This window comes from Ischnura elegans, chromosome 1 (assembly GCF_921293095.1).
Source record: "Ischnura elegans chromosome 1, ioIscEleg1.1, whole genome shotgun sequence".
In the NCBI taxonomy this organism is placed as follows: Eukaryota; Metazoa; Arthropoda; class Insecta; order Odonata; family Coenagrionidae; genus Ischnura; species Ischnura elegans.
Genome location: NC_060246.1, coordinates 134022858 through 134038712, shown reverse-complemented (window position 1 = coordinate 134038712; position 15855 = coordinate 134022858). Strand labels below are relative to the sequence as shown.

General features: G+C 39.5%; 1 protein-coding gene across 4 annotated transcripts in view; it reads left to right on the top strand.

Annotated features, from left to right (window-relative positions):
• Positions 1-15855, top strand: part of LOC124170490 (rho GTPase-activating protein 7) — a 365673-nt gene that overhangs the window by 159651 nt on the left and 190167 nt on the right. For all 4 annotated transcript variants that reach the window (XM_046549251.1, XM_046549267.1, XM_046549241.1 and 1 more), the window contains 3 exons: positions 2907-3417; positions 11318-11480; positions 12519-12645. In XM_046549251.1, the coding sequence (XP_046405207.1) occupies positions 2907-3417; positions 11318-11480; positions 12519-12645 (801 nt within the window). The remainder of the gene's footprint in view (positions 1-2906; positions 3418-11317; positions 11481-12518; positions 12646-15855) is intronic.

Here is a 15855-nt window from a genome sequence, read left to right as displayed (position 1 = left end):
GATCAGGTCTTAAATCCGACCTCGCATAAAATGCAAATTGCGTCCTCGACGTTTTGGCGCTACGGAATGGAATGACTATGTTTTTATGCCGATCTCATCCTCGGTTGTTAGTCCCTTCACAAAAAGTGAATCCAGCGAAGTCATCGTATTGATCCGAAAGGTAGTCGTTCCAAGATGTTGCAACGGCAAGTAAATCTTCATTTTGTTTTGCTTTCAAATCCAAAAGGCTTCCAAAGGCTTCAGAAGAGAAACAAATCCAAAGTATTTTATCAGTGTTCCTTTTTTCACTATATATTTCGAACTGGACTGGATAGAGAAAAACGCGAATGAATTAAAGCTTTTTGCCTTTGATTTCATCTGTTTGAAGGTCATCGGTTGATTGATTCATTGATTTTGTTGAGGTACATTGCTTTAATGAGCTGTGGTAAGAACGATAGATCATCCCGCAATATCATCTAAAACCTGATTATATTGGTGAATTTCATTACTGTTCCCAAATATGACTTAAATACACGAATGTTCGCGAAAACTTCTGCTGACTAATTTTTCGTGACAAACTTTTTGATTTTTTCGTGGTTTTGTTAATTTCGGGAATTTTCAATAATATTGGACAACCAACATAAAATTTCCCTTGGATACATATCCCTTATTTATCTGATCTCGTAATTATGACGAAGGATGAACGCCGATTGTAATAAGTATTTTTTTCACATAAACATTATTCAGTGAGACGTAGAAGTTTCAAACCCTCAAAATTACGTAATTTGATGTCATTTTTGAAGTTGAGAAGTCTCGATCTCGAATATTACGAGACTGCTCCAAGCAGGTCCAATTTTCTACTGAGCACGGGGTAACATTGTGTGAGATCGTCCGTTTCTTTTGATGAATTGGAAATTTCATTTCGTGCACTTGAATTTTTCATGATTTCTTTCCTTCCTATTCTCCTAAAAAAATTTCTTCCGTGTTACTGTTACCGTTTGAGTTTGCAGTTAAACATTCAATATTCAACCGCAAAAATCTATAACAAGAAATTTAGTTTTGGAGCGGGCACCATCAGGTAGAGGTGGATTTGGGGCAGGGTTTATGTAATAAGTTCCACTGAAGGCTGTTATCCGTACACAAAATTTCGAAGAGTTTGTATCCTTGTAGCTTTATAACTCTGTATTTCTGGGAGAAGAGTAAAGTTATCACGAGTTAACATTTTAAGCTTAGGTCACCGCCAGTTACAGAGTTGGAGGACAGCGTATATTTTTAGATTGCAGTGAAATTGTCAGGGGAGAAAATTTATATTCGCTCAGCGAAGTTTCTTGTTGGACCACGTCCCATATTTTGTAAATTCTTTCTTCGGATCCTCTTTCGATCGTAAAATATTTCAACTCCTTCCATTGTGAGTGGTGGATGTTTCCCAAAGGATTTTTATTTTCCTCTGCGCCATAAATGACAGTCTTTTTTAAGTTAAGTGCCCAGTTTACAGAATTTGCCCGTCCAACAAATGGCAGTAAAACTTTCGGAGTTTGACTTTCGTTTTGATGACCAATACCTGTAAGGATTCTGACGGTATGCCAGTATATTGTCTCAATATTTCCTCTCTTGAGGTGTTTGTGCCCCGTGAAAAATTTAGCATAATGTTTTCGTCGAACCTATCAAAATAATATGTGAGACTTTAAGTGCATCAGTTTTCTTTCGGTTTCAGAAGCAACCGGTTATTTTTTCTATTATCTCGCCGTCCAGAACACTAAGCGTATTTATTATTTAAATATCAACTTATTTCCAGTAAAAAACCGTCTGTTATTCTTATTAATATGTAATGGTGATATGACCGTTCTTATTTGCAAATAAAATTACATTATCGACTCATACCGCTAAAAAGAAAGAACTCACCAGCCGACCGACGATAATCTTCAGTTACATACTATCTGGAAAACAGTTGCCATCTATGTGTTGTCGACAGCATTTTAATTAGAATCGATCTTCAAAATATTGCTTTATTGAGTTGAGTGCATGCTTAGCTCTTGGAACGGTATTATTTTCGTTTGCTACCAATATTACGGAACCATGCGAAACTTCTAACTACGTTACACCATACAGTATATAGGTATCGCTCGTTTTCATAGCTAGGTATATCTTACAATATTATGTACTTTATTCAATAGATTCTTGGGGTGCCAGTGTTTCTATGTCTCTATCTTAAATGTACTGACTTTGAATAAATTGTATTTAAATTTTATTTCGTTCAAGATTGCCGATAAGATTAAACAGTGGGATTTTGTCTTCATTACTTTATTCGAGGTAGACAACTGGTATCTCTTGGTATAATTTTATATACACTTTATTTAGAAATTAATCATGGACGGACTCATGGAAATATTTTTCTCGCTATAGCTTTTGTATACGAGTACAAAAGTTCAAGTATTAGATTGTCCTCTCTGCCTAGCATTGGCATAAAAAATCACTTGTCTTCCTTCTCCATCTTGCTTCTTGAGCCAAGGTATGGTATATACACCCTTCCAATATTTCTCTTATTTTACATAATGTTAAAGTTAAACATTTTACTTACTACATAGCCGTATGTGATTACCTTCTTCGGAGTGGTTAACGGCGATATTTTGTTTACAAAGAGTTATTGTTCTTTGCTGATTGTAGAACTCTTGTAGGATTGGCATTCGAGAAAGGACTAAATTCATTCGAAGTTGTTCCCTGAGAGATTAAACTTTTCAGTTGCATGTGAAATGTTATAAATTACTAATCCATTGAAGATAATGCTGAATTTTAATAAAATTGTTGGAATATGCCACCGCAAATCTCACGAATCGCCAAACCCAACGAATTCAATGAAGGGACTATTTCGTATCTTCCGCCTCATTTCGAAAGGATTTTCACCAAATGTTTTCCTCTTTCCCCTACAGGTGCCACCACGCTCGCTCTCCCGCACGTTGAGCGACTGCAGCGCCGCGGACGTCGCGACGCAAACAAGCCCGGGCGCCACCGTGGACGTCTCCCGAAGCTCGAGCTTCTCCTGGCTCTCCCAGGGCCACCTGTCGGAAGAGGAGAGAAACGGCTGTTGCGGGTCGTCTCCCGACGGTGGCGACGCGACACGGAGGACTACGGGAACTACGACGGCGGCGACAATACCGGAGGGCGCGAAAGTTTGCGCCTGCAGCGCTGCCAACGGCCGTGGGGGCGATGAGGAGTATGAGGAGGAGGAAGAGGACGAGGGTTTGGAGGAGGGAGGTGGTGGGGTGAGGGAGGGGCCTTCCTCCCCCTCCTCCGCCTCCTCCGCTGCTTCCTCCTCCTCCTCGCTGTCCTCCACCGCGCCCACCTCCTCCTCCTCGCACATATCCTCCTCCCCTGCCGCCCTCTCGTCCGATTCCGGAGAGTCGCTGACTGCGTCCCTGGAGACGATGACGTCAATGACGCGTGAGTTTCCTCTCCCCCTTCACGCACCCGCTGCCGCGCTGTCTCAAAAACCGCGCTCTCACACTCACACGTGTTCCGGCGTGTTGATGGAAACACACGCGCTGAACTCCTTCGCCTTATTTCTGGATAAAATTTCAGAAGAACCAAGCGTGAAGGAGTGGAGTTTATTTTTCCATGTTGAAATAAGCACTTGCAATTTTCTACGATTATAAACATTTTCATAATCATGGAAAATTGCAAGTGTTATCTCAATGATTATTTCAGAATGTTCTATGTCATCCGAATCGGAACATATACTTATCACATATGTTTTTAAATAAAGTTTGGCTTCAATTGATCTTATAAATCGGTGGTAAGAGGACCACCGTTGACCGGTCGTATTTTTTTTTTCCAAACGTATGCCTTGTTTCAAACTTAGTCCAGGGAATAACTAGTGTGCCGCTTAGCTTAAAGGAATGAACATCAAATACAAGCATTGTGCGAAAATTCCACGGAGGGGTAATCAAGTACATACCTAAATAGAAATTCGAGCTTGCATCTCCCGAATTCGATTTTTGGATGTATGCATGGAGAGAGTTGAACATAGTCAGCCTTTTCTTTGTTCTCTAATACGAAAACTATACCTTAAGAGTATTTTCTGAGATATTTATTTTTCATTTTTGAGATATGGTATATATTTTTGAAAGAGCCATCTCCGTATTATTTCTCGGTAATGTCATCATTAAACAATACTATCTCAAGAAAAAAGACCGATCTAGTGGGTGTGATGCATCCAATTAAAAAGGCAAAATGAGGATGTACAGGATATGAAAACTCCATTGCATTTATATTGCAAATAATGTTTTTTCAAGCTTTCTTACCCAATTGTAGATCTATTTCCGTGCAACAATGTGATTTGACTTCTATCACAACATTAACTAGCTAAAAACTCATGAAGTTGCATAGCGATGCGGGATTTTTTTCTCATCATTAAGATGTAACAAACTTGAGATAAGAATAGCATAGACATTTTAACTCATGGTTCTTGTGGTTTTTGTAATCGATCCATACGTTTTATATTAAAAGGTTAGCTATTTTTGATGTCAGAACAATTTTTGTCGTTCTCTCTTATTCTTTTCTCTGCATGAATCACCGCCTGGCATCGAAGTAATATGTGGCAATTGAAAAGAGATCTTTTGATTAATTCCCACTGTCAATTTTTCCGTACAATTTCATAATGTTTATTGCTCCACATCGTACAGTAAAATTTGGCCATTCCGCAAAAATTATGGCCACGGATTCTAGAACGCCATAATTCTGTTTGGCTGAATTTTGGGGCGTAAAGATTTTATATACTCGCGTATATTTGGGGCTATTACAGCTGTTTCTTTCATTTTTTTCAATGCATAATTCGCTTAGTGATTCAACCCGAAATTAGTTCGTTTGGGTTGGGTCGGGTGAGGATAGAGCTCATCCCAGACCTAGCCATAAGTTTGTGAATGTCACATATCTTGGGTTGGTGGGACATTTCCTATCCCTGAACCAACTCGCGCCACTAGGATTTTTGTTTGGGGATGCCCAAAGGCTTTACCCGGGACTACGTATCCGTGACCCTCCAATTAAAAGCCCACCTGGCCACCACGCCCCCTTTTACATGGAGAGATGACTTTTGCATGCAGTGACTTATCCATGGAGAAAATATGAAATCATCTCACTATAAGGTCCACTGGAATAAGCGGTTTGCTCCACATATTCGCAGTATGTAGCAGTGCCATTTTTAAATTCAAGGCTTTTATGTAAAATTAATGCACATTTTACACTTTCCGGTGCACATTACTTTTCTCACGTTCGCAGTGCGTGGCTCTTTTTCTTTCTGTTTACGGTCCCGTGCCCCAAATCCGCGCCACCCATCCTTTCGTCGTTCTCCCTCCGTCTTCCTCCTTTTCTCACCCTCATTCCTTATTTCGCGCGGCTCTCAGCACCGACACTTTTTTCTTCTCCTTCCTATTCCATTTCTCCCTCCTCTTATTTCTATTCCGAAAAAGAATCCTCTCTTTCTCCCTCTCTCATCCTTGGTCGGTCGTCGGTCGAGGAGGCGAGATCGAGTGTTTGTATACGTATGTGTGCTCCAGATGGATTCCCCCTTTTTGCGAGTGGGGCCGCCCATCCCCACTTTTCCCCTCTCCACATGAGGTTTACTCCCACCCCACCCCTTACACTCGCGTGCCATCTTTGAATGCAAATGTGAAATGTATGTGCTTGTGTGTCACTTGCGTTTAGTGTGTAGTGTACGTCTGTGCCATGCGTGTCGTCGTAAAATGGAAGAAGCTAAATTGCTGTTAACAGTTTTTTTCCTGCCTCTGGAAAGATTATTATCATATTATTAAGAAAATAGTCATATGTATGCTCCTCTTTTATTAAATTTAAAATTATGTCATTAATGATGCTTAAAAATGTAATCTAACAAATTCCTCGAATTTTCTAACTAAAAAGCTCACAGTACGCACCAAATTATTTTTGATACTTTACGTAATTAAACATTATCGATTTTTGCGCAGAGCTTTTGGCAATAAAAAGTGCATATAAGCGAGGAATTTCAAAAAATATTGGTTCCGACTCGTGTAATGTATTTGTGTCTTATAATTTAGTCATTATATTCTAAATTTTTGAACAATTAGTCGCACATTTTATCGTGAGCGTCTGGTCACCCTAGTTTCTACCCTCCCCTACATGTAGGCAATCACTTGCGCCCTCTCACGCCACGTACTTGAATGAAGATGTGAATTCGTGCGTGTTTTGAGTGTTGTGTGTATGGCGGAAGAAATTGAGCAGAATATAGAGGGAAAAAGACGAAGAGAGACGGAGAGAGATAAATCGAGATGTGAAGAGCGCTGGATGAGACGGAAAAGCTTTTTGAAATGGAGGCGGAAAGGAGTTTATATCTTGATATCCGATCCAGTTTGGGATCATCCCTTTTGGGACTCTTGCCCTGAGCAAATAATCCTAATAACCCCAGCAAGAAGAAGGCGATCGACAGAATAGAAAAATCTATTCCATCTTCTCTCGTACAAGGTCAGTTACGTGTGAATGTTGGCTGCCATATGCACACACACTAAACCGAAGGCCGGCTCTTTCGTCTAAGGAAAATATATACATAAAAATAAACTGTGTGAAATACCTCCTTGAAGTGATCGATTCTACCGGGGAGCGCTGTAAAACTTTCAATAACTTTGGCGGGTGTACGTATGCCTATTTATATTGAAATCGTTGAAAACCTCTATATTATTATATTAAACTTAAATTTATATGTATCAATAGCAATTTTTCCCAACAGTTATCATTGTAAGACTTTTTAGAGACTGGCTTGAAATGAAGGCTTCTATGTCACAGAAAGAAAGTCGGGAGATGAAAATTTAATATCAGCATAAAAGGTGGGATTAAGTAGAATAATAGCTAGAGTGAGGTAGACAGCAAAGAGAACCATTGGAGAGGCTTGATGTAAGGCTTTCAATAAGAGCAAAGTGTTTGAGGACGCTGGATGAAGGCTGAGGGTATGGTCTAACAGCGTTCGCAGATGTGATGTCATTACGTAATAGAGAAGATGAGCGTGGTAGTCCTTTGGGTCGAGCGGAGGTTTCCGATGATATCAAATCCGGATGAAGCCTTAATAAAAAGAATGAATAAAATTCTCGCGTAGCGACCTAACGCAGGGAAAGGACCTCACATCTAAAATTTAAAATTCACGTGCCTGTGGTCTTGTCAAGGGTGAGATCTATCCTCACCTATCCAAACTAAATTACCTGGAATTATCAAGTGAGGTATTCAAAATTCAGATCTGATATCGATGGTCATCGCGTCTAGTCTTATATCTTTTCTCAAATGCGCATTTTTTGTGCACTCCCATCAACCCCCCCTCCTTATCCCCACCCCTTTCTCTCTCTCCCTCGCCTCCCTCCTTTCCTTCTTCCTCAGTCTCCTTTGAGTCAAGGTTTATATCCGGTGATGACGGTGGAGGGAAAGGAGAGGGAAGATTTTTCCGTTTTTCTCACGCTTTTTTTTCGCGCATTTCGTGCCCCTTCCGTTTCGTGCCGAAACACACTACCCTGGTCCTCCGCGCTCTTCCATTCCCTCCTCTCTACTTCCCCGCTTTATATCTCCTTCCCCCCGTTTTGGCCCTTAATGAGGCCATGTTACCGATGGCGACCGGCCCCCCTCATCCCTCCCTAGCCGCCGACATCCCAGTGGATTACCGCCACTGCCTGGCGGCCGCGGCCCTACCTTCAGTTGCTTCCCTCGCTCTTCCTGCCTTCGCAATTTCGCGAGACTGCGTCTCTCTCCCAGACTGTGCCAAAGGAAGAGAGGAAGAGAGAATATACGCAACGGTGTCGTAATTACCCTCGTACCTCATAGCTGCCTATATAAATGAAAACTTAAAAGATACATGGGTCCATTTACTTTCGAATCATTTTCTACTCTTTACCAAAAATTTAATAATTCACCCCTATTAAATTCTACGAAGACAGCTCGCATAGATAAAGGAGAGGCATTAATATAACGTTCATGCATAAATCAACAATCGTATTCCTTATTCCATACCTCATGCCGCAATATTAATCATTTTAGCAAAAATAGACGAGGGAACGCACTAAAATATTACCGAAACCGTACTCATGGAATTAGTAAACGAAGATAAGGGTACCCTTAACTTGTATGTTCAATGGAAATTTTTAAACATTAACATCTTAAAGTTTACTCTATCGATTTACAATAAAATAAACAGATATCCGTGCTATATTTTCTGAATGATGGCGTAAAAAAATTCGTACACACACTGTTGGCTTCAATGACTATGCTTGTCTGTGCAAAGACTAATTGTTGATGAAAACTAATGTATAAACCTTATGTTTAGAGCAACTTAAGAGAGTTGCGAAAATGCATATAATTTCTGTGTCTTTAGGGAATTGGTTGTGTAAGTACATTCAAAATACGTTCATGGAATGAAAATATCGCCATAGTCGGCTCAAAGTGCTGTAAAAAAATGTTTGTTTAACATTAAAGTTGTATTAATGCTCTTTACCCAAACTTAGAATTTTCTTTTCGAAGTGTATCACCCGTGAAAATATGGTATTAATATAAAATATACGAAGATTTGGATCTTAATATGTGATTTTAATCGCTAGAGCAATCATAATATTGTATTTTATGTCATAAAATATCTGAAAACGTGTATAGCCATTTTCATGCAGTTACTTACCTCGCTTTTATGCTTCAAATAATTTTTCATCATTGTTGATTAATGAAATTTACCCTGGCCCTTAGTACGAGCTGTCTGCGTAGACGCTGATAGAGGTGAAATATTAAGTTTTTGGAAATTTGGAATAGAAAATTACTCGAAAGTAATTGGACCCATGTATATATGATGTTTTCATTTTTATCGAAAATCGTTCTTCCAGTATGCGCGTTTGAAAATTTTTCACATTCTTATTTAAATCGGGAAGTCGATTAGATGATGGTCTTGGTGGAGTCGAGGACCAATAAGAGTATTAAGAAGGGTCAGCTGTTTATCATGGTTTGCGGCAATGCAGTGTTTGTAGGTGGGTCAAGCCATTAACGGGAAGAGGGTGTGAAAGCTTTGGAGTATTTCCCGTTGCGGGAGTCGAGGGTGATGGAGAGGGTTTTCTGAATAGCATTGAAGACAAACGCAGCGCAGGGGAGGAAGAGAGATTGGTTTTGTAGATAAGAGGGAGAGCACCTAAGGTGGATTAAGGACTGCTGAAAGGGAACGGAATTTGAAGGGGATATATCACGAGAGGGAAACATCGTACATATTTTGGGGAAAGATAATCAAGTATGCGACTGTTTTACACATTTTTGGATAGACAAGCGATTTACTTCTGGAGTCCATTGAGGACTTGGCTATTGTCTGTGTGTTTCTTTGGGTAAATGCCCAAATAATCGAGTATGAGGCATTATACTTGCTCTAAAAGTTGTTGCGGACAATTAGTTTAATCATGCATATTAACGGAGGGAAAAGTACTTTATATTTCGCGTATAGCCTCATGTAAATATTATGTGAAAAAAATGAACAATTTTGAGATGCTGCTAGTTCAACTACATACAGCGTGTTTTTTCTCCATATTCATAATTTTTAAGAAAAGATTATTTTTTCTTGAGTCAATAGTAGGATTGCAATTATTAGCATTTCTTTTTCGTTTCCTTCTAAAGAAACTGTATGATCATACTTCATATTTCATGGTAAAAATAATCGCTGCCTTTTCATCAGAATTATTGCTTAAAAGGTTTATAATAGAGTATTTCTTTTAAAGGTTTATAATTTCTTACGTCGTGGAATTATTTTGTAAAGGATGATATCCCTCAAATTTTCATATACATACGTGAATGATGTGCTGTAATTTTTCTGGACGCGTACTTGAATCATTCTAACGTGTTCATCATGTTAATTTTTATTAGAAGTAAAAATGTACTTTCGTAATGGATGCTTGCGAAGGATATCTGTTCTCGTCACGTAACAAAACGCTTGGTTCGTTGTTCCATCGCTTTCGGTCGATAGCCTTAAAAAAAAAATATTTCTCGGCATACGCTTCCCTCAGGAAAGTAATTTTTCGGTGGATAGCCTTCGGGAAATTTCGTGTATGATGGAAAAAAAGGAAACGCGTTGGTCGTGAGAAATGGATAATCCCGGAAAATGAAAGTAGTCATGTTCGATTTTTGGGAAAAAGGAGTGTTTTCATTGGATTCTCTCGGAAGTTTTATTGCGGGGAAGAGATCAGTTAATCTTGTTTTTCCCCGAATCCAGGTGGAATGCCATATAGTGAACTTTCAATCGCCTTATCCCTATTCTTATGGGCGTATGAGTATAAAGCTGTGACGTACAGAAGTTAATAAAGGTCTTATTTCCGTCAATTTTGCAATAGGTTTCTCAAGTATGAAAGCTTTTTGACTGAAACATTTATATTTTTATCCGGATTACTTTCAAAACCGCGGGATCTCTTGACTTTAAACTTACATTTCCGTTTTATCTAATTCTCTGTCCCCAACAATTAATTCTGTAGTACATCAAATTGTTTGTCATGTTCCCTGTGAACCTACCTTTTGTGGAAGGTCTTCCACAACTGCTTCCATGACAGTGGAATATCCTGTGATCTCTTTTCTGGGCCCTATCTGTTTGTGAATGCTGTGAATAAACGTTGTGTTAACTTAATTCTAAGGATTACAATCAACGATACGTGGTGAGATGCTATAGAACAAACTTCCTGAACTGATAATGATACGAAAATTTATACACTTTTATTAACCGCTCTAGTTCTTCCAGTTTCAGTGCGCCACCTTTTGGTTTTTTTCCCCGGGATTCCGGGTGATTTCATTCCCAATGTGTATAATATAGGGCGGATTAGGGAAGGGGAAATGGGAAGGTTTGGGATGTGGAGAAAGGTATAGTTAACACTCACCGTGCGGACCTTAGTACTGTGGATCTGTACCCCAGTGCTGGCCATTTCCAATACTTTTGTCTTATTTCTTAGCCGCCAACATTTGATGCTAAGAATTTGTTTGGTGTCATTTTAAAGAATGAATTTTGGTTTTGCTTTTTTTTAAATTTTTATTGAGAGGTTAGTACCACTTTTCATAAAATAATGGAAACTTACGATGTTTCAAAAGATGGATGGCGTAATATTACGATCGTGGTAATAAAGTGGTAATAAAAGTGGGTATTCATGAAAAAAATTAATCATTACCGAAAGTTATCTGTGTTCTCATTTATCTGTATATCTGTATTTGCTTTTAAATTTGGTATATTTTTCTTATAACTTTGTGTTCTTTCACTAGGATGTATTGATTCTCATACATTTTCTTTTCTTTCCCCCTTCTCCTGCTGTTCCTGTTTGTTGCTCCTGGCGATCAGTGAGCGAGGAGCTGTCGGGTCAGCAGCGCTGTCGCAGTCAGTCTTCGTCGACAGTGCCTCAGGCGTCTTCGCCCCCGCACCCCGCCTCCGCCCCCTCCGCCTCCGACCCCTCCGTCGCCACCATCAGCAGCCAGTCCCTACCCAGGCCACCAAGGTTCCCAAGGTAAGACTCCATCCATCCCTCTAATCCCCGCGCTAATCGGCGGGTGAAATATGGTCACACCGCTAATTGTAATGAGCTCCCGGATTCTCTTCACTAATTGATTGATTGATAATTTCAGTTCTTTCGCGTCAACGGCGATGAAACACCAAAACTCCCTCTTCTTTTAAACACACAAATCTGGATCGAGAATCAATGTGTTTACCAAATTTTGTATTTACCATTTACCAATGTTTTATTGTACTGAATCAATGTATGACCTCATGTATTTGAACTTTCGTGTCATTGTGTAGATTACTCAGACTTCTTTATGTGTAAAGCCTACCCAGAAAGTTATTGATCATGCAATACATTGGTGTATGCTCGAAGGAATGAGGATCGTGCTTCAACGTAATGACTTTGAAGCTGAAGATGTTTTTCTTCCTTCAAAAAATTCTAATTCACGACGCTACCCGTGGTACACATCTGTCAAGTTATGTAACTTAATCTTCCGATAATACGGTGTTCCAGGAAACGGTTGGTGCACTTTTTTCCCATATTTAAATTCAAGCTTAAAACTCTCTGAATTATAATTATCCCCATTTAGTTTGTGATTTGGTGCGACTGCCGATCGTTGCCACTTGGAAAACCGTTCAGTTATAATTACCCGATGTATTTCATCAACCTGTTTTTTTTTTTCTTTTAAATTGGTTTTGAAAAATCACTCTAGCTGAATCTTCGAATTTTTCTCACAGATTATGTGCAATTCAATTAGCTTTAAACGTGTTACGTGGGCGAAAGTATTTTCCATTTTTGCTACATAAGCATCAAACCACTTCCTTTTCTCTATTATATTTGCATTTCAGTTCCACCTGTTGCTTGTAGTCGAGCTAAATGAGTTTCATTCACTTGGAGCTCATTATGTTCTTAATCTCAATATTTAGTTTGTTATGATACTACTGCTTCATTATTTCATGCAACCTGAGTAAAAAGTCAGAATATTTCCCTCAAACATTTTCCCAAATTGTGAAATTTACGAGTCCAAAAAATTTCTTTTCGCAGGGCTGTTATTCTTCCCAAACCGAATGATTTGGGAACCAAGTCTTCTTCAGCACCGTTGCTCGTCAAAGTCCCGGCATCAAGCAACACGACCAGCGAGAAGACGAAGGTGGCTGCAGAAAACCAAAAGGTAGGACCGCTTTTACGGAATTCAAGCGACTAATTTCTGACATTTTCTTTTCCTCTGTTGCCAACTGCTTCACATTTTTTTGACTGGTTTATTGCCGAGACATGGTATTGATAAGTTATAGTTAAATTGATGGTTTATTCTTGCAACCAACAGTTATGATATATAGGCCGTCGGTTCGCTATGTAGGAAAACTTACAGTCAAGTTTTATTCAGTACCACTTCTTAATTTGGCTGAGTTAATACATCCGTGCTGTAAGGAAATGAATTTGCTTATAATATTGTGAACACTTGTAAAATTGTGTGAATCCGGAAACATTGTCGATAAGTGCTTCTTAGCTCCTTCAACCTATATTTAAAAATATATATTTGACGCCACCAAATTTTCTGAGGTGATGCCAGAGTAAAGTTTTAAAATTTCTCGTTATTGGGAACGATATCAGTTAGTGTTTATTGGTTGTGGCAGGTAGGCAGTGTTTCATAGTGGTAAATTTTAATTTCAGAAGTTGGGTGGGATGATTTTTCTGATTGAATATTTTATTTGCGTTCTATTATCTCCCCCTCTCTATGCTGTTTCTCTATCCCTGCCGTTCCGCAAATGTGTCCTCATAAACAGACACCTCTTCTATAGACGTTTGAATATGCTTGGCTATCAGTGGTCCGGTTTCCAAGTGAAAATGAAATTGTTGTGGAAATGGGTTGAGATTACTGTACTCCCGGCCTAAGCTGTTCTTATCTTTTATGAAATCAGGTGTATTTTTTTACCTGGAAATCAATATCTAAATGCATCTTACAAGCCGGCATGCCACTACAATTCAAGAAGAGGAGTTTTCTCCAGTTTAAATGAAGATATTGGTAAAAATTTATTTGAATGATTGTTCTGATTCTCCGAGAGTAAAATAAAGTCACAGTTTATGGAAGAACTAAGTTCAAAGCCGAGTAAAGCTCTTTTTGCTTTTACTCAGGTGCCAAAATCTCTCGAAATTAGAAATCGAGGAAATCCATTTGTAACCGAGGAAGGCCCTTATTTGAGAGAGATTCAGTATTAGGATGCAGCTACGTAGAAATGTAGAGCATGGAAGGCAAGGACAAGGACTGACGACTAGCTGCAAATTAATTCGCAGATTCACCCCTAAAGGGCTGAAAAGAACACTTTTATTGCCAAATTCAGCGCAGTTTTCCCGCAGTTTGTGTCTGACTTGTTGCTGTTGTTTACACCGCGTTTTGTAGTACAGCAAGAGGTATGGCGTGGGGGGACAGTTGACGAGGGCGAGTGAGGGCGAGAATTTTCGTCGACCTTTATGATTTTGTATGATTTCGTTCGAGCGTTATTTCCTTACTGCCAGCAGGCGGGGAGTGAACGAGAGGGTGGCAGAGGCAATAAATGTCCCCAATGCTCTCCGAGTGTTTTGCGGAACGCAGAGATTTCTCCCGTGCAAATATTTGTCCGAGAGACGTCCGTCCGTCTCATTCCGTTGGAGCGACGGGAGTGGCAACAATGCGTCGTCGTCCAGCGTTATCAGCAGCGCTCGTCAGCGTTAACCACATGCGAGCGCAAATCGGCTTACTATCCACGATGCTTCCATCTTTTTTGTCCCCGCTACCCCATCTGTTGCTGCGTTCTCGACGACTCTTTACCTCTCGCCCATTTCAATAACGTAACTAAATGTGCAACTGCAGCCGGATTCATTCGCTAAAGATCTCGAGTTTCGGGGTTCATGCAAAGCTCTCGGATTTTCTCTTTTTGGTTTCAGCTTACTTCTCGCTAAATATTGTCCACGTGAATCTATTCGTATGTTACTTTACGATTCATGGATCCGCCCGCGATGTGCTCTCGCACTATCTCTTTGTCTTTAGGCCCTTCATGGTACACATGATGTCGTTCATTTCGTTATTATTGAATAAGCAATATGACTGGAATTGGAATTTTCGTCCCTTGTGGGTTAGTTATCGGTTTGGTCGCGTTATTTTATGCAGCATCGGGTGCATAGCTTATAATCTCATCATCGTCGCCCGCGGGATAGATAAATATTTACAGAATTACTTTTAATGCCGCTGGATGAATTTAGCGAGCTGGAGGTTTGGTGGAATATGCGTTGATTTGACGAGCAGATTTTCCTAGGATTGAAACTTAAATTATTAGTAAAGGGAGAAAAATATTTCCTCCCATCGTTAATTAAAGACTATTTACACTGAATTTTTTTACCAGTTTCGTGTTTTATATTTTTATACAAACAATTTAAGTCATCACTTCACAGTAATATTATCTTACGTTCTCACCTTTTTTCGTAAAAATGTAGTTTACCTCATTCATGAACGTTACTCGCTAGGAAACCTTGGTTTTCATTTATAATGTAATGAAAATTTTACTCTAATTTCTGACTTTATTTTTATTCATTTAAGAATTTCAGAAACGACCTACTTTAAGCGGAAAAACCGAGGGGGTCACTGAAAATTCGTCATCAAAACGAGAAATACAACCACGGCTTTCTGACTCATGGAGACAATTGGATGACAAATATTCTACTCAGCCATTCAGTGATTGGCTGTTACGATACTTATTTTGAAGAGTTTTTATTCTCGAGATCGTTTGCTATATCGAAGAGGGTGAGGACACTTTCAAATGTGTCCATTCAAGTCAAACCAGCTGAAGTAGAAAATTCTAACCCTCTATTATAATACCTCGGTTTTATTATCGCTGATCATCTGCATTAATGGCTGGTTTTCGCAGATATCCCGAATATACCCTGATACTCATCATACCCTTTGTTAATAGGGTGGTTTCCTATTTATTTTTTTATTGCCTAAATCGAATGATTATTACTCCTGGAGTACGTTTGATGCATTTAGATTTTTAAATGACGATATCTATTTTTCGCGATTAAATGAAAAGTGGAAATTTTCTAGCGCGCGAAAACGCGACGGGTAAGTATGAATGTCGGGAAATCTCTCCGTGTGACGTATTTCTGGTTCCCGCTGCCGCCTTGTGAGGTGACCTTGAGGCGAGGCTTAGCGCTGATGCGACGCAGACTGCTAGCGGGTAGCTGAGTACCCTGCTGGCTGGTAGCGCTTGGCTTAAATAAGGATTATTAATACCTTATCAAACGAAGAAAACTTTCCGACCTTAGCCAGTTTTAATAAGTGATTATTAAGACATGTTTCCCTGAGCTCTGCGCCTCATGCATGCATTGGTAATTTCACACGATGTATAAC